Source organism: Echinops telfairi, unplaced genomic scaffold (assembly GCF_000313985.2).
Source record: "Echinops telfairi isolate 266 unplaced genomic scaffold, ASM31398v2 ScPeMD7_7469;HRSCAF=8507_0, whole genome shotgun sequence".
Taxonomy (NCBI): Eukaryota; Metazoa; Chordata; class Mammalia; order Afrosoricida; family Tenrecidae; genus Echinops; species Echinops telfairi.
The window spans coordinates 2,643,301-2,661,951 of record NW_022111372.1 but is presented as its reverse complement, the minus strand read 5'-3'; the positions used below and the strand labels follow the sequence as shown (position 1 = coordinate 2,661,951).

At 37.3% G+C, this 18,651-nt stretch overlaps 1 protein-coding gene across 3 annotated transcripts in view; it reads right to left on the bottom strand.

The window, feature by feature from the left end:
* Window positions 1-18,651, bottom strand: part of USP25 (ubiquitin specific peptidase 25) — a 168,866-nt gene that overhangs the window by 99,355 nt on the left and 50,860 nt on the right. For all 3 annotated transcript variants that reach the window (XM_013006906.2, XM_004711310.3, XM_004711311.3), the window contains exons 4-5: window positions 15,975-16,098; window positions 4,555-4,717 (exon numbers count right to left, since the gene is read on the bottom strand). In XM_013006906.2, the coding sequence (XP_012862360.1) occupies window positions 4,555-4,717; window positions 15,975-16,098 (287 nt within the window). The remainder of the gene's footprint in view (window positions 1-4,554; window positions 4,718-15,974; window positions 16,099-18,651) is intronic.

The following is an 18,651-nucleotide window of genomic DNA, read 5'->3' as shown; positions in this document are numbered from 1 at the left end:
CTGTCTTTGGCCTCCTTGATGCTTTCTATTGTAATTGCTTTCCTTTGTTTAGGGCAAAGCAAAATATGACCAGGAAGATGGTCTAAAACAAAAGACTGCTATTACCCAAAGTGCAACTTCAAGTGCAAGTCACAGGAGGGGGGAAATTTTTTTAAGTCCCCCCATCTACTAAGGAGGAGCCCTGGTGGCGTCATGGTTACGCTTGGGCTGCAATCTGCATGGTTGGCAGATGAAAACCTCCAGCAACTCTGTGAGAGAGATTAGGCTTTCTACTCCCATAAATAATTACATTCTTGGAAACACACAGGGGGGTTCCCTATGAGTCAGCATTGACTCCATGGCAGTAAGTTTGGTTTTATACCCTATGAAGTAGCCCTATTGGTATAGTGGACTACGAATTGGGCTGCTTACTGAAAAGTCAGCAGTTCAAACCCATCAGCCACTTCAAAAGAGAAAGATGAAGCTTCCTGCTCCTATAAAAATGTATAGCTTTGGAAAACCACAGGGGAAGTTCTGTTCTGTCCTACAGGGTCACTATAAGTCAGAATTGACTAAATCAATTGGCTTTAATTTTCTATAACGAAGTGAGTAGCCCTGTTGGGAGAGTGGCTTATATACTGAGATGCTAAATGCAGTGTTAGTGTTTCAAACCCAACAGTTCCTCCATGGGAGAAAGATGGCTGTCTGCTCCTGTAAAGATTTAAGAAATCTTGGAAACCCAAAGGAGATCTACTCTGTCCTGTAGGGTTGCTATGAGTCAAATCAATTTTATGGTAGTGAATTTGTATATACTCTACAGTCAGTCAGTACTGATTAACATACTCCTTCAAATCTGGATATTTTGAGTGCCTACATTATGTTTGGGGTTAACATACATTGCGATTAAAAAAAAATAGTGCACGAAATTACATGGGGGCGAGGCACTTGGATATCTGATCTCCTCTGGCTTCCCTATTGTCACAAGGCAGGGGCCGCACAGGCTTTCACCCTCCATCCTTCTCTACCTAATTCTGACACCAATCATTTTTCACATAGTACTCTTTCACTAGTTCATTGCAATGGCCACACAAAACTCCCACACAACACTCAAGATTATGGGGTTTATTACGAAAGTGAATAGGTTGCCTCGAGTCAGCATCAGTAAATAGTAAGGATGCAGTCATTGGTCTACAGCAATACTTCTACTCCTCAGTTTTTCTCCAGTCCAAAGCCTCTCGGCCAGGTGGTTCCTTGGCTCCTGCCTCTGTGGGTCAGGAAGCCAGCCTGCCTCTGTCTCACGGTCCCACAATCTCAGGCCAGAGGAATAGAAGGTACCCCATAGTCTCAGCACTGCTCCTGAGGCCCCACGTCACAGTTTCTGGTGCATCTGGTCTCAGTGGTCTCTGCCACTTAGATAGAGATCATGGACATGCTCTTCCAAGGTCCTGAGGTTTCTCTATGTCACTGATGGCTCTTATTCAACAAGGAATAGCTTTGATGGACGTGTGGTTTTGATCTTTTGGCCAATCATACCACCAAAGAAAACAAAGGATGTTGTCTTAAGTCACCACTCTAGCAAAGAAAGCAGGAGCCCTGGCAGCACAGTGGTTACACATTAGGCTGCTAACCACAAAATCAGCAGTTCAAAATCACCAGGCACTCTGCAAGAAAAAGACTAGGCTTTCTATTCCCATATAGAATTAGTCTCGGAAATTCACAGGGACAATGTCACCCTGTCCTGTGAGTCAGAAGAACTCTATGGCAGTGAGTTTGGTTTGGTTTTCTAGTAAAGTAGTCGTAAATATGCCTCCAGGGAAATAAAAGGTGTCTTGGTTCACACTCTCTATTAAGGTCAGGACAGCCAGAGGCATAGAGCCCAGAATTACATATCACATAAGAAATCATAGCTAGAAGGGTCATATTAATTGGCTGTGTCTCAATAAGTGTCCCTTATTCAATTTAAAGCTACTGTGAATATTAAAAACACCTACTAAAATGAAATTCACATAAAAACTAGTGGGACATAATAGTTTAAATAATGTGGAATTAACCTTCCTTCTGTAGAGTATAAGAAATTTAGTCTTTGGGGAAAACCACACCTAAGACATATATCAGATAGAAATATATATTAGATAGAGGAATATACATATATAATAAGATTCAGGGCAATAAATGGGAAGATTAGATAAAAACGTGCACATTGAGTCCTGCCCAGAGTTCCTAACACCATCTCTAGACCTGCTTTAGGAAGGCCAGTAACCAAACTTAAATTATAAAAAATCAAACTTCAGCATGGATTAAAAGCTCAAAAATCTTTTAAAGGAGATGTATATGGGGGGTGGGAGGTGGGGGGACCAGTATGTTTGAGCATGAAGAAATTATTATGGATATGACTATAACAGAAATGTCAAAGTATCTGGAAGTTACTTACAGTTTAAAAACACGAACCTCACTGCCATCAAAACAATTCCAACACTTCACTCACTGCCCATGAGTCAACGCCGACTCATAATGAACCTATAGGATAGTTGGAACTGCTCCTGTGAGTTTCTGAGGCTCATTCTTTACGGGCTTTAGTGAACCTATATTGTAAAAAGTAGAACTGCTCTTCAGGGTTTCCTAAAGTACATATCTTCTAAGGCTCACACAGTCTTCTCTTTCTCACCTGGAATGGCTAGTGAGTTAGAACCACAGATTTTGTGGTGAGTAGCCCAATACATAGCCAACAGCACCACTGGAAAAATCAACAGGTGACAACTCCAAAAAGACGAAAGATTATAAACGAGCGATTTTCGTGCCTTACTGGCTTACTAGGGTATACAGCATTTTCAAAGTGATTGAAAGTATACGCAATCATTAACATTTTAGTTTGTCATATAACTATGTTGGGAGATGAGGGCTAAGACAACTCTAGGAAGGTGAAAAGTGGGGCTAAATTCTCAACAATATAAACAGAAAAGGATATCTTTTTTTAAATGAGCAGAAACAATGGGAGAAGCAGCGAGAACTGACCATGATTGCTTTAAGAAGCAAAATTATAAAGTAGACAGGTTTGGAACAGAGAACTGCTGTTTTTGAATTTAAAACTTTTAGTGGTATGGGATTTGGGAGTTTCCCATTAAATGATGTACTACTTCTTGATGAAAATTTAAAAATGAATGGAATATAAATAATGTAAATGAACACAATAAATAATTCCTAACTTTTTTTAACTTGCCATTTTTTTGATTATCCTTACTTAAATAGCTTAGATATTCTACACACTGTTTAAAAGAGGAAGGCAGACCTGAACTAAGTCATGGCATTTTCAATCACCACGTGAAAGCTGGACACTGAATGATCCTGCATGGGTGATGACTATGGGAAGTACCATCGATTGCCAGAAGAACAAATACATTTGTCCTGGAGGAAGTTCTGTCAGAATGCTCCATATAAGCCAGGTATGGCGAGATTTAATTTCTTTTGAAATATTATCAAGAAAGACCAGTCCCTAGAGAAGGACATTATGCTTGGTAAATAAAGTACAGTTCATCAAAAACTAGGAAGGCCCTCAAGGAGTAGAGGCAATAACAAGTTTCTACATAGGAACAACTGAAGATGATACACGACCAGGCAATGTGTCTTATTCTGTGTACCGGAATGGCTGAGAGGTAGAATCAACTTGATGGCACCTAACAACACACATCATTTAGCAATGCCCATGTGAAACAAATAGTTAACCACTGAACTACTATAGGACAGGTTGGCAATGTGACACCAGTCAGAGGTACCTTAGAAGAAAGGCCTACTTGTTTGCTTGAAAGGTTACAACCTTGAAAACCCTGTGGAGTTCTACTCTGCATCTCTGGCATGAGTTGGCAATAATTTGACAGCCACTAACAAACACAGCATACATCATTGGATTAACAGAAACATCCAGTGCACAAAAACCACAGACAGTCCCTTTTGGTTTACTCATGCACTCACTCGTTATTTATGTGATAGCATGTCTTCAACATAATAAGACTCTGCACTGCATGCTAGTTATAGCACTAGTAGCCTGAAAGATTTACACCATGCCTCAGGACATTTGCAAATATTCAACCTAAAATGACATGATTTATGGGTAAGGTCACCATATAATTTTATCATCTAATCCACAACTCTCTGCAATGTGAAAGAAGGTGTGAAGACTAAAGATGCCAAGGGATCTACAATAGGAGTAAATGGGGAGTGTACCAGGCACCCCAGAAAATGTATACACCTTCCTTTTGAGTACTGACTGACTCTGACTGCATATCCAGTTTACAAGGCTCACTAAAGTCACAGGAAAGTCCATAAAAACTGTTGGTTTTTGCCACTGTGACAATAATCTCCAAATGAAGGGAAGAGGGAGAAACTAAATCCAATTTGAAAAAGTATTGCTAGTATTCTTAAAACCCCATACTGGGGCTGAAAGATAACAGGAGTTGAGGATTGTAATTCCCAACCTATTTCATTACACAGATGAGCACATTAAAAAATTTGTCCATATTTATTTTTAAAATATACAACTTAATCATGCCAAGCAAATAAGACCCAAAGGAAAAGCCTTACCTGAATAACGGCACTAAACCAGCACGTGTTGCCAACGTTTTTGAGCCCAACTGGAGCTTTGTCCAGCCTTTTCCTATCGTAAGGGTTCCGAGAATCTCTCCACACTTCCGTCGGAGTCCTCTTCAAAGATGCTTTATTTTCTGCGATGCTGGCTTCAAGGACTCTGAAGCAACAGAGAGAAACTGATGAAAAGAAGTGGCATTATTGTAAGGCTACGCCCTAGGTAAAAGACTCTCAAGATTGTGAGTAACCTCTGGGTAATCTATTTAGGGAAGTAATCGTTAGCACTAACTTTACTCAAGTAAATATAAGTGTTCTGAAGGAACACGAGCAAATGGAACAAGAGCAGTTGAATCTATTTTTTCAAAAAAAAATGGGGGGGGGAGAGTACATCAAGCACTCACCAAAAAAAATGCTATGTAATAGAAAGTAGATTAAGTTATATTTCAGCAAATTAGAAATTCACTATCAAGACTATAGCACGCTAGTTATGATTTCTAAGAAATGGCTGCAAAAACCCTTTTTTGAGAAATGAGAAGAAAACAAATCTATGGCTGCCAAGTTGAAGTTCACACAGAGAGCAGAGCTACCCCATGGGGCTGTCAAGCCTGCAAATCTTTAATGGAAGCTGACTGGTAACATCTTTCTCCTGAAGTCTGGCTGGAGGGTTTGCTTTGATGACCTTACCTAACTATTGTGTAACCAGGATGCCTCTAAAAACACTGCCTTCAAGCAGATAGCTCTACTTATCATAGCAAACTAATTTTTTAATGTAATAATTATCTGACTCACCTTGAAAAAAATTCAGAACTGCAGATAAACTTTTACCCCTCTGTACAAATTTTTTTCTATGAAAAATTTAATTAAATCTGTTGCCTAGTTAATTTTGATTCAGTAATTATACAGAGAAAAACTGCCCCCAGAGTTTCAAAGGTTATAAAGCTGCAGGAGAGGGGAAAAAGGAGGACCTAATGCCGGGGGCTTAAGTGGAGAGGAAATGTTTTGAGAATGAAGAGGGCAATGAATGTACAAATGTGCTTTGCACAATTGATGTGTGTATGGATTGTGATGAGAGTTGTATGAGCCCCTAATAAAGTGATTAAAAAAAATAAAAGAAGAAGAGCCAGGAGAAGAGGATGTCACCTGAAAAAAAAAAAAAAAAAGCTGCAGGAGAAAAGCTGTCAAAATATTTTTCCCCCATGAAATTGCAGGTGGGCTCACACTGCCAACTTTTCTGTTAGCAGCCAAACATTTTAACCACCACGCCATCAGGATTCCTTCCTCTTCATTAAATACAGGAAAATGTAGACAGCCCCTGTCTTACAGACAGACATGACTTTATAGCTAAATAAATGATGGCAATGCCTGGGTACTCACTTATTCACCTCAAAGTTTACTTAGGAATAAAAGAAGCAAAATAAATATGTATGCATTAGAATAAAAAAATAACCTTTCCAAAATAAACTGTTCCATAGGATACCTGAAGCACACCTATGGTACTTTGATAATGACATTTTCATACTCCTAAACCATGCAAAACGTACCTATGATCACTAAAGGAGCCATGATTCCACATATTAAATGTATGCTATTTCACCTTTCTTTTAAACCCATGAAGTTTGGGTTTGCACAAGATGTGCTACTTGTGCCACTGAGCCAGCTCTGACCCATAACAACCCTATGCAGAATTGAGCATAACAATGCCCAAGTTCTATGCCATCCTTACAATTGTTCCTGTGCAAGCACAAATAAAAAAGGCATAAATAAAGCAAGCATAAATTGGCAGATTGTCTTACACAACTCTGCTTCTTTCAAAATGCTGAACTGTGGAATAGGCAAACAAGCCTATCCCCATTCTGAGGCATCGTGACTGCAGGTTTTTGAGGCTGTAAACCTTTACGGGAGCAGACAGCCTGTCTGATCTTCCTCCTGAAAAGCAACTGATGGGTTTGAATGGCCGACCTTACCATTACCAACCCATCAACAAGAGTACATTCTCCTAACTCTTTTTACTTCTGGAGAACATTCACTCTTGCTAGATCATCTTTATCATATAAATTTTGCCTTATTAGGGTAATGCCAAAATAATATCGTTATATTTCTTAACTAAGGGGGGGAATCTACCGCTAACAGTAGTATGTACAACATAATATTACATAAAGCATAGTTGTACTTCAAATATTATTTGCTTTGTGATATAGGAGAAAGCCTGTGGAGCAATGAAACCACACACTAAAATATTAAAAAGGTCATAACAAGGTTAAACTGTAAATATCCAGTGGATGTGTGCATTTTTTTAAAAAACTGTACATTTTTATCATGTCTGAGTACTCTTTGTCCTAAGTCAAGTCTCCCATGCAAACCCCCACCACAGGCTTTTTTCTGAAATTATTTACCATTAAAAAGAATTAAAACTACTAGGAAGATATTTAGACAAACTGGGGCAAAACAAAGAGCCCTGGTAGTACAGTGGATGTTACACTGGGCTGCAATCCACATGTTCTGCAGTTTGAAATCACCAGAAGCTCCTCAGGAAATTGACTGGGCGCTCTACTCCTGTAGTTACAGTCAGAACCCGCAAGAGAGTCGCTAAGAGTCAGCATTAACTCCATAGCAGCGAGTTTTTTGGGGGACAAAGGAAATAAAAATTCCCACAGTTACTATAAAGCAGTTTTTAAGAGCCCAAGAAAAATTACTAAGAGGTCAATCAATCAACTTGAGAGAATTCCCATTGGCCCAGCTGTGAAATTCAGCAAAATACATGAACAAAATAATATTAATGATAATACCAATATTCAACTCCTAAATTACATTTATATTTACAGTATTATATATTTATAAAATTAATTCAGTAATGATAGCTATATCATCCTTCATTATAACAAAAGTATGGGAATGGGTTTATTATAATATTCTTTAGCCACAGTATATAGGACTATAAAGCCAAAAGGCAATGAATGTAAAAGGAATTTTATGACTCTTTAGTATCTTGAGAAAGAAACACCTGTTACTATTATTTTTCAATCCCTATGATTCTCGTAAAAAGTGTTGAGCTAACCAAAGTGTTATAAAGTCAGGTCCTGTTGATTCCTTGACCTCCACAGCCAACATAAAGTTAATGATAACACTCAGGCTTTGAAGTATAAGATATGCAACAGCTAAATAAATGCCAATAAAAATAGAAAAAAATAACTTCTGCAAATCCCAGAGAGCTCATAAATAGCCGATAAAAAATGTACTGTATGGACAAAAGCAACCTCCTGAGTCACAAATAAAACCAATAGCCACCACGTATCATCTTTCTTAGCCTCAGCAACACAGGTAATGATCTAATAACATGAAAAGACAACAAAGTGTTTTCTTGCCTATTAGTTGCACACACTATACTGTATGTTTAAAATATTTAATTATAGCACATTTCTATGTTCACATTACAATTTCATTGCAGGTTTTGTTTTTGTTTTTCAGATTGCTTTCTTGTTGTTCTTTTACTTTAACTTAAATTGTGTTGCAATAGCAACATTAAAAACCTCCCACTTTAACTCACCTAAGTCCCTTTTTGAGATGTTATCATACTCACTGAAAAATATGCCCATCTGCCACAAGGATACCAGTTCCTAGGAGGATTATTCAACTTTACTCATCAAATACTAATGGTAAAGATGAAAATATTAAAGCTACTATATCCAAAGTCCAAAAGCAGATCAAATAAAAGGCGTCTGATTTCACTAGTCTATGGACAAATAAAACTCTCCCAGGAGCAGAAGTGGGAATGCTTAATGCCTTTTCAATGTCCCACAGATAATTGTCTTCGTGCAGGGTGAGTGATAAACGCTGTGTGGCACCAAGTAGATAGCTGCCCACAAAAACCTGTTAAGATTGATAAATAGAACTTTTCATCTCTAACAGATCGGAATTTAGGAGTCTTTAATGATGAGTGCTTTCTTTCTCTTTAAGAAATACTTCTCGATCAGAGGTAGAAATCTGACTTGAAGAGGTAAAATGTTGTCAGGTGATCCCCACGCCTCTGATGCATGCTGGACTGGACTGGATCTGGTTTCCAAACATTTTCTGTGGTTTGGTTTGGTCTGGTTTGATCCTATTAGGGTGTGTCTCAGGGGGCTTCTATCACTGGAGGCCACGCTCATGACGTTGTGTTATACATTTTTCTGGGTCCCTATGGCTTCATCAAGCCTGAGTTTCATATACCCAGGCTTGATGAAACTATAGGGACACCAAATAGAATAATGGTTTGGGGGAGAGGAGTGGGTACAGTGGTGGTGAGGGGGTAAAAAGGAGACAATGTCCAGGAATCCAGGAAGAAAAAGAATGTTTGGAAACTAACTGTGGTAGCAATTGTACAATTCTGCTTGACGTGACTGAACTATGAAATGATACAAATATTAACCCCAAACTAATAAATTAAAAAGAAATACTGCTGTATCTTGAAATCACAAAAATATTTTTGCATAGTGTATTTTAAGCATTTTATAGTTTGAGTTTTCATGGTTAGACCTTGACTTTGTAAGTCATTAATTTTACCAAATGAAAAAATTAAGTCCAACTTAATTTTTTTGGCATAAATAGCAAGTTTCCCCAATAATTTAATTAAGTAGATCTTCCAGGCGCCCCCACCCCATGAAATACTGTACCATCCCTACCATATATTAAGTTTTTGGCACTTTTAAATCTTATTGTCCTTTTCTCAATATTGTCATAATCAGTACACCTTTATAATTATTCTTGATTATTTGAGATAACAAATTCATTCTCTCTGTTCTTCCAATTATCAAATAAACAGAATCTCATTGCTTTCACAAGAAAATACATATACATGCACAGATATTGTGTCCAGGACTGCTAAGAACTAATAGGCCTTTTCCAGTGGGCAGTGACGCTCTCGGTCCTCCAGATAAATACTATTTTGACTTTGATGACTACACATCAGTGTGTCTGTTCTTGAGCATCACACTTTATTCTTTTCTGTCAGGATTATTTCACTGAATGGATTGGATGGAGATTCAAGTACATTTTTTGCAAGTCTCAGAAGTATTTTCCTTACAATGCTCTGTTTCAATCACATAAATATACCACAACTCCTTACCCATTTTGCTCTCATAAACTTTGGATCTGTTTCTAATTATTATCAATAAAGTACATGTTTACATAAGTCATCATTTTGTGGATACATACAGTATAATTTTCTTAGGTTGATACCCAGAGCGTAAATACTAGTGCTAGTACAGAATATGTTGAAATTCGTTAGAAATGCCCAGATTTTCAAAGCACTAGCTGCTCCACAAGCTCAGAAGGTACCATTCTTGGTAAGCAGAACAGATCAGCGAAAAAGGCAAGACACTCAGTGAGGTGGACTGACACAGTGGCTACAACAGTAGGCTCAAATCCAGCAATAATTATAAGCATGGTACAGGGCCACATAGTATTTTATTCTTTTGTACGTACTGTAGCTATGAATCAAATCTGAACAACCACTAGCTCATGTTCACCAATATTGGTATTCTTAGAGCTTCATTTTAGACAGTGAGCCTTTTGCCCAGTCAGTTACCAGAATTGTTTCTGCTTAATCTTGTACCACTCAGATCACCATCACTGCTACAAGCCATCACTGAAACCAAAGGAACAAGTTCACAATCACATAAGGCGTAAAAGTTAAGGAACTCTGTGTTACTGATAAATACACTACCATTGCACTTGCAATGTTCCTCCTGACCATGCCTGGTCCTGTTGTGCTTGGGTAGGCTAATTGCATGGAGTGTACCCCATCCAATCTTCAGCAGGCTGAGTACATGAGACCTTTGACCTCTCGACTATCAGTAGTGCTTCACTGGTGTTGACTCTATTTCAAGTTAAAATGTTGCTATTCCAACCACCTCCAGCCACCACCATACATATAGACTTTGAAATCAATCTGCATCATGTTTAACATTCCCAAACCAATAATAAATTAGCAATGCTCTACCTTTTATTGCAATAGAAACAGAGCAATGGGTGATATTCAAAGTATTTGATGGACCTTCCATACTCCTGCCATCAAAAGAAGGGCAATTAATTTGGAGCACGGCAATGTCCTCTTCACAAATGAACTCAAAATCATCTGTCATAGTACCTCCTTCACCGTCTCTGGCTCCACACACTTTTTTCAGCAGTTGCCCCTCGTCACTGTTGGCTGCCTCGGTTAAATGTTCAGGATAGTTATATAGGCCAATATCAAATTTCTAAGCTGACCATTCCTGTGTAAAATGGTTCTTTCTTTCTCCTAGTTGCAACCCCCAGGAGCCCTGCTGGAGTAGTGGTTATGAATTATGCTACTACCTGCAAAGTCAACAGTTCAAAACCACCAGCGATTACAAGGTAGAAACACAAGAGTTTTCTACTCCTGTAAAGAGTTACAGTCTCGGAAACTCAGAGGGACAAGTTCTACTATGTCCTACATGATAACTATGAATTGGCATCAACTAGATAGCGATGAGTGAGTGGCAACCCCAGGCTAAGTTGGCAAGGCCTCTGAGTAGCATCCAGGCAAACTTAATTCCAGTTAATTTCTGAACTAGCTTCTTGGACTGATGGGTCTTAGATTATAAAGATAATAACCACATAGTTGAGGGCACTGCTTACCTGATTTTCCAAAGAAGGTCCATATAAGCCAAAGTGGGAGGCACAATGATTCTCTGTACATTTTATAAATGCTTTATTCCTCTTTTACCTAATCTGCCTGATCTCTTTGCATTAAATTTCAGGATGTAGGTGGCGATGACTGGGGAAAAAAACAAATGAAAACTCCTGATTTCGTAGCTATCATAACCAGCTGACTACCTCACAACTGAAGATGAAATACTTTAGCCATTCAGTATGTCCCTGGAAATTTCCTCATGAAGAAAATGTTCTGGTGAAACTCCTACAAACTCTTGCACTAAGAACAGAATTTTTGAAATTATTTCCTTTCTACTGGCTGAAAATTCCTTTACCATTTCAAGTGTCCATTGTGGCATGCTGGGGTACACACTGCACTGTTACCTGCCAAGTCAGAAGTTCAAACCGGTCAGTCACTCAGCAGGACAAGCACGAGGCTTTCTGCTCCATAAAGATCTGTAAGCTCAGAGACCCACAGAAGCCATTCTACTCTGTGCTACAGGGTCACTCTGAGTCAAAATGAACTCAATCGCATGTTGCTAAATGTTGCCACTTAACTATCACTGTTTTCTTGGGAGAATTCTACCTTTTCTTCTCAGAATACTTCTAAGATGATTGCTTCTAGGTTTCAAAAGAACTAGATATGAGTTTCTCTTAATTTTCCTGATTAGAATTTGTTGAGTTTCAGGAAATTACAGATCATCTTTTCATGTCTGTGAAAATTCCCATGATAATCCCTTTAAATTTTTCCAGTAGACCGCGCTCTCTTCTCCTCCCAGGACACCAATGAGTGTATATTAGGCGTATTTATTCTCTAGGTCAACTTTCGTCCCTATTTCCTAGCTTTTCAACTAGAATTTGTGTGCTGGAGAATTTTCCCTGCTATCTTGTGCAATATATCCTTTTTAGCTTTTATAATCTAATATCACACCTGTGTTCAGGTCTCCCAATTGCATACAACAGAAACCACACTGCAGGCTGGGAGTGCGGGTATTTTCAGCAGAAAATGCGAATTAAGCACCCTGTTGCTGTGCACCACGGTCACCCAACCAGACAGAGAATGACTACCCCAGAGGCTGTCATCTTCACAAGAGAAGATTGCCACGGTTTTCTCCTATGAAACTACCAGTAGGTTTGAGCCACCAACCTTGTACTTGGGAACCCGGTGTTTACCCACAGGCACCACCAATGATGTGGTCTAAATAATCTAGCCCACCACGTTCCTTCAAAGAGTCAGAAGAATGATCTTTATAAGAATTTTAGCTGTAACCTAGCCTCTATCTCCTACTCATCTAATTTACAGTCATTACCAGAGGAAAGCCATTTTTAAAAGATGTATGTATGGCATACACACAAACCACTCAGTGTAATCCATAAGCCAATGATGTTTATTGTTCTTGTATTCCAACCATAATAATAAAAAATAACAGTAACAAACACATTCAATTCTAACATTAAAGAGGAATTATATTAAGAAGCAAACTTTCAAGTTGTTTAACATGCTTACAAAATTATATATGGGTCCCTAAACATAGGGAGCCCTGCAGGTGTAGTGATTCAATGTTAGGCTGTGATGCGCAAGGCCAGCAGTTCGAAGTCACCAGCCACTGTAAGGGAGAAAGGTAAGAGCTTTCTCCCCAGGTAAAGAGTTAGGGTCTCAGAAACTCACAGGGGCAGTTCTACGCTGTCCTATAGGGTCACCATGAGTCAGCATAGACTTGATGGCAGAAGTTAATGAGTTTGTTTGTTTGTTTGCTTGTTTGTTTGTTTAAACACAACTTCAGTGAAGCAGTGGATTAATCAAAACACTGCTATGCAAAAGGTCTGTGGTTTGAACCCAGCAGCAACTCCATGGGAAAAAGATGAGGCAGCTCACTTCCACAAAGATTTACAACCTCAGAAACCCTCTGAAGCCATTCTACTCTCTACTACAAGGTTGCTATAAGTCAGAATCAACTCAAGCAGTCAGTTTGGTTTTGGATTACACATAATTCAGGTAAAATGTAAAAAGATAGGACTTTAATCACATTTGTTAAGTATACAAAACTATGTAGCATTCCAGATCTGTTCATTCATGTTAAAGTATATCTACTGAATTATAATCATAGTCAAATGATCCTAGGACTTTATTTAGCAAGATTTTGCCATATGAAATTGAGTAATAGATAAATTTACTTTTAAACATGACTTATAAATGTCTCCCTTAATATGCTCATTCAGTCTTTTAAATTTAGCAAAAAAAACCTTAATAAAACTAATAGGAACGAATAGATCTGTCAAATTCTTAACCAGAATTCTCACATACACAGCTGTCACTACTGTAATTTGATTTACATATTGTGGTAGTTAGATGACGTCATGTCAACTTAAATATGTATAGAAGTCCAGGAGTGGAATCCAACCTGTCCATTTGGTCACAGTCTGATGATGCCACCGTGGAGTTATGGTCTTCTTATAACTGGGAGAACCTGGAAGCCTCCTTTTCCCTCTGCCGCTTTGCCTTCCTGCCTACGGACTCTGCAGTTGGCCCTGAAAGTTACCGGTGCCCTGGCATGTTTTCACCAACCTTGGATCCAAACAACATCTTGTCCACCAGCCTGTGCTCTTCCAGCACTCTGTATGTTGCTACAAGAGTCCGAAGAGGGACTTATGGACTAGGATTGGACTCACGGACTTGAGTTGGACTGGGCTGGGAGCCTTCTTCATATATAATTATTTCTTGATATAAAGTTTTTTCATGCATAGGTGAGTATCACAGGGTTTATTTCTCCAGACAAACCAGCCTGTACATTTGACATTGAACATTCCTTTGCTAACTGCAAATCTGAAATATAATCTATACCCAGAAAATAAGCAACATTTTACAGCAGGAAGTACCTCTTTAACTGCTATAGATTATAATTGTATGTAAAATTTTACTGCATACTTCCAAATGTAACATTTGTGCTAGTATATATACATAAATATTTATAATTAAGAGCATATTAAAATACAGAACACCAAAAACACAAAAGAAAATATTTTTGAGATGTTTTTCCAAATAGGGGGAAAATGTGCATCCAAAACAATACGGAGCTTTTACATTTCATTGAACATACAAGCTTAGAAATAGTTTCAATAGTATAACTAGGAAAGTATTTCTAATTTTTTATCATGTTTATATTCATTGGTTTCAGAAAAATGAGAAAGCACATTAAAATAAGTTGAAGTCCTAATACTAACTTGGCATTAAGTCTTAAGTCTCCTTTTCATGTATACACTAGTGTTCAATTGTAAAGAAATTGTACAACTCTATTTTATAAAATAACATTTTAGATGATGACGATCCTTAAATATGAGCTCCTACTCATATATAACATATTTCCCCTCAAGAGGTAAGCATTTTCAAGATTAATAACTACCCAAGACAATTACAATGATTTCCCTGTTTTAAAGAGACAAAAGCTAATTTATATAGTTTTACGAAGTCCTTCAAAAATAACTCTAATTACAAAGCCCATACAAAGTATTTCCATTTTCTGCATTTCTTTTTAAGTCACCAACATTAAGTGACATTAGCCCCAATTAAACTGAGGAAAAATTCATTTTAATTGTCTTCCCATGTTAATAAATATCCTACAAAGTAATTTCTAAAGCAACATTAAAACTATACACCTTTGCCACACTACAGCATTTTGAAGCCTACAGTAATACCAGTTTAGTTAGAGAAATACATTACTGGTGCTGCTCCAAGAAAGGAGCCCTCATACTGCTGTCAGGAAAGGGTGGAACTGGCCCTACAGAAGTTTAGAGCCACCAGTTGCGAGAGTGAGAGACGACACAGTCTACTCCTGTAGAAGTCCACAGCTACCAAACTCTATGCAGGTCACTGTGATTTAGAACCAATTCACGGGCAATGGGTTTGGTGTTTTAGAGTGTGCTGGGAAACATCTGAGAAAGCTGGTCCATTTGGCTACCAATTGTGCTACAATAAAAAAACATCTTTGGAGTCATGGCACCTATCTATGTTTGGAAAATCAGTTAACTTCTTAAAAGCTTAAAATCTCATCAGTAAAATAGAATTATCACTGATTTACAGAAATTGTTCAAAGGATTTTAGCTAAATATGTAAAAAGAGTTTTTGGTCTTTTGTTTGTTTGTTTTCAATCATGATTAACTCAGGATGTAACCAAATGTACATAATCTATTTAATCTTTAAACAGATTGTTTGAAATTGAAAAATTTGTTATACATAGGAAAAACATATATACTCTAGCACACATCTTGAAAAAGGAATTAAATTACAAAAATACTATAGGTTTGGGTTTAGCAAACTATAGCTATACCTCAAATCCCATAGACAGTCTGTTTTTGTAAATAAAGTGTTATTGGAAGCAGGCAGCGTCAGTCCTCTATGTATTGGTGAGGGCTGCTTGCGCACTGTAACAAGACAGTTGAGCAGTTGAAGTATTTTCTGCAGAGCTTAAAATATTTAATATTGGCCCTTTATATGAAAACTTTGCCCTTCTATTAGTGATTGGAAATTAAATGTTATACAGTATGAAAAAGAGAAAAATATTAAAGAAATATTAAATCTCTTACTATGCCAACCCCAAATACTATAAATATAACCTTCAATTGCATAAGTAGCAAGTAATTATTTTGATAAAACATAAAAGCAACACATAAGTATATTAGTAGTTTATTTTGTTATGAAGTATATCTTAAGGCCAATTATAATTTGTTGAAAATAGTACTTATATCTGCTTTATGCAAATTATTATTTTTACCTGCTAATGGCTTGCTCCTCATCAGTTATTCCAGTCTCCCTGAATGCCCTGTTTGATTCCGCCAAACTCAAGGCAATTGCCCTCTGAAGATCATCTTTATCATCTCCAGTGAGATCAATCACATCTGAAAAGCAAAACTATCTTTCTCAAAATTGAAAGTCAAACAAAGTAACTCATCATGGAGATTTTATATCAATATACACCTATCAAATCAAAGCTGGCACCCACTTTATTCTGTATTTATTTTATAAGAACCTATCCAAAGAGAGTATAAACAAATGCATTTTAAATTGGCTATACCTTATAACTAAGCCTTCTTTCCCATAAAATATATATAAGCAGCAGCACAAATGATCTTCAATACAGAAGAATGTCAGGATTTACTAGGTTCTCTGATTAAAAGACTGATGAAAATATTTTCTTGACCAAGACTTAAAATCAACACACTTAAACATTTACATATATTCTTTCTGAAATTAAAACTAACCCAAATATATACAATTAAAACTCCTAAAAGCTTTAATAACTAGACTTTATAGTTTGTCTATACCTAGACATTTAGCAAATAATATCTGAGTGTTCAAACAATCACGTTTCAGAAACAAATTGGCAATAGATACCATATATACTCGAGAATAAGTCGACTTGAATGTCAGCCGAGGCACCTAATTTTACCACAAAAACTGCTGCAAAAAATGTGTTGCAAAACTCGGCTTATCAACGAGTATGTACATATGGTATAGATTTCCTTTTTCTTTAAGTCTACGGGAACGTGCTAAGATGTTATAGTGGTTAAATGTATAAACTGATACAATATATTACGAAATGAGAAAGTATAAGGCTCTTTCATTTCCTATTTTTCACGACAGCTCAGGTGGTGTCAGATGTGTACTCAATCACTAACCTAAAGGGCTGCAGTTTGAACCATCCTAGCAGTCCTCAGAAGAAAAGACAAGCAGTTTACTTCCTTAAAGACACAGCCATGGAAGCTCGAGAGAAGAGTTCTACTTCTGTACCTCATGGACTCAACTCAACGATAATGGTTTGACTGTACTTTTTCTATTTTAAACAGCTACATCCTCTGCAGTGCTTTTCACTTAAAATCATACTTTCATTATGTGTGAAAACAAATTTTAAAATCTCATGGGTCCTCTTCAAGCTAAGACAATAGCCTTGATGCTGCAAGTACTCAATTTTCTTCTGCTAAAGAATAAAGGGTATAACTAATAACACCTTAAATGATCCAATTCTCAATGTTATGGTAAACATTATAATTTTCAAATCTAATTATCAATATAGTGATTAAAGTCCTTAACCTATAAAATATCAATGTTGTAATCTCCCATTACTCCCATTCAAACATTGACAGGAACTATATTGTATTGTTAAGGAAGAGAAGAGTGACAAGATTAATATGAGAGCGAAATAGATATTTCTGCTATTACTTTATTTCTGGAGTGGGCAAAATTCTAGGGGTAGGGTTTTTCCTCTCAACTTTCTTGATTTGCATTTTAGATATATCAAAATCTAACTTTTGATCAAAATTTTTGATTTTTCTAAATTCTGTTTTTATTCTAAAGTTTACAAAAGGGAAAGGATCAAAAGGATAAGAGATGAGAGTAGATATCTATATGTTATTATCTGCCTATAGGGCTACAAATAACCATTAGAAACTACTGTTCTGATATTTAATAGGGAAAAGATACATATTTGGTTAGTTTTAAAAATTTACTCCTATTATAATTTACACTTTTCCTCAAAACAGCTTTGAAGAACATTACAAATATAAAAACAATATCTGGCTGTGGAAAGTGTACCAAAAGGTAAGCAGTTCAATCCCACTTAGTGGGTCCACGGAATAAAGACTTGGTGATTGGCTTCTGTTGTTGCTTTTGTCTGTCTGCTGGTCACGACCGAGTCTTGCTCACAAAAACGTTCCCAGCACTCTTACACGTCACAGAATTTCTCATTCGAATGTCCAGAGCATGAGGCACTGAGACTTCTCTGTGCCCAAATTCAAACCCCAGAAATGGAAAGTCTCCGCTCTGTGCAAAAAAATAAGAGTACAGCCAAAATATCATATATACTCAAGTATAAGCCCACCGACTATCAGCCAAGGCACCTAATTTTACCACAAAACTACATTTAAAATTGCTGAAAAACTCGGCTTATACACGAGTATATACGGTAACCCTCATTCTACTCTGCCCTATACTGTGACTGTGAGTCAGAATTTGACTAGATGAAAAATGGATTAGGTTTGAGAGTTTTGCAAACATTCCAATGCCACATTTTTCTATCTAGTCTGGTGAGGGGAAAGGAGGTTCAGGAAGGAAAACTATTTCCATAATACAACAGATCTTTAAAAGGACATGGAAAAAAAGTGACATGAAAAAGTTATGGATTTTTTATCCTGGTGGGGACTGAGCATGATAGTGGGACATAGAGGAAATAGAGGAAAGATCTGGGAGGCAAGGGGCATTTATGGAGCTCTAGATAAAGACTTGTACATATGCAAATATATTTATATGAAGATGGGGGAATAGATCTATGAGTCTACATTTATAGGTTTAGTATTAAGGTAGCAGAAGGACATTGGGCCTCCACTCAAGTACTCCCTCAACACAAGAATATTTTCTTCTAGTAAATTGGCATTCTATGATGCTCACCTTCCCGA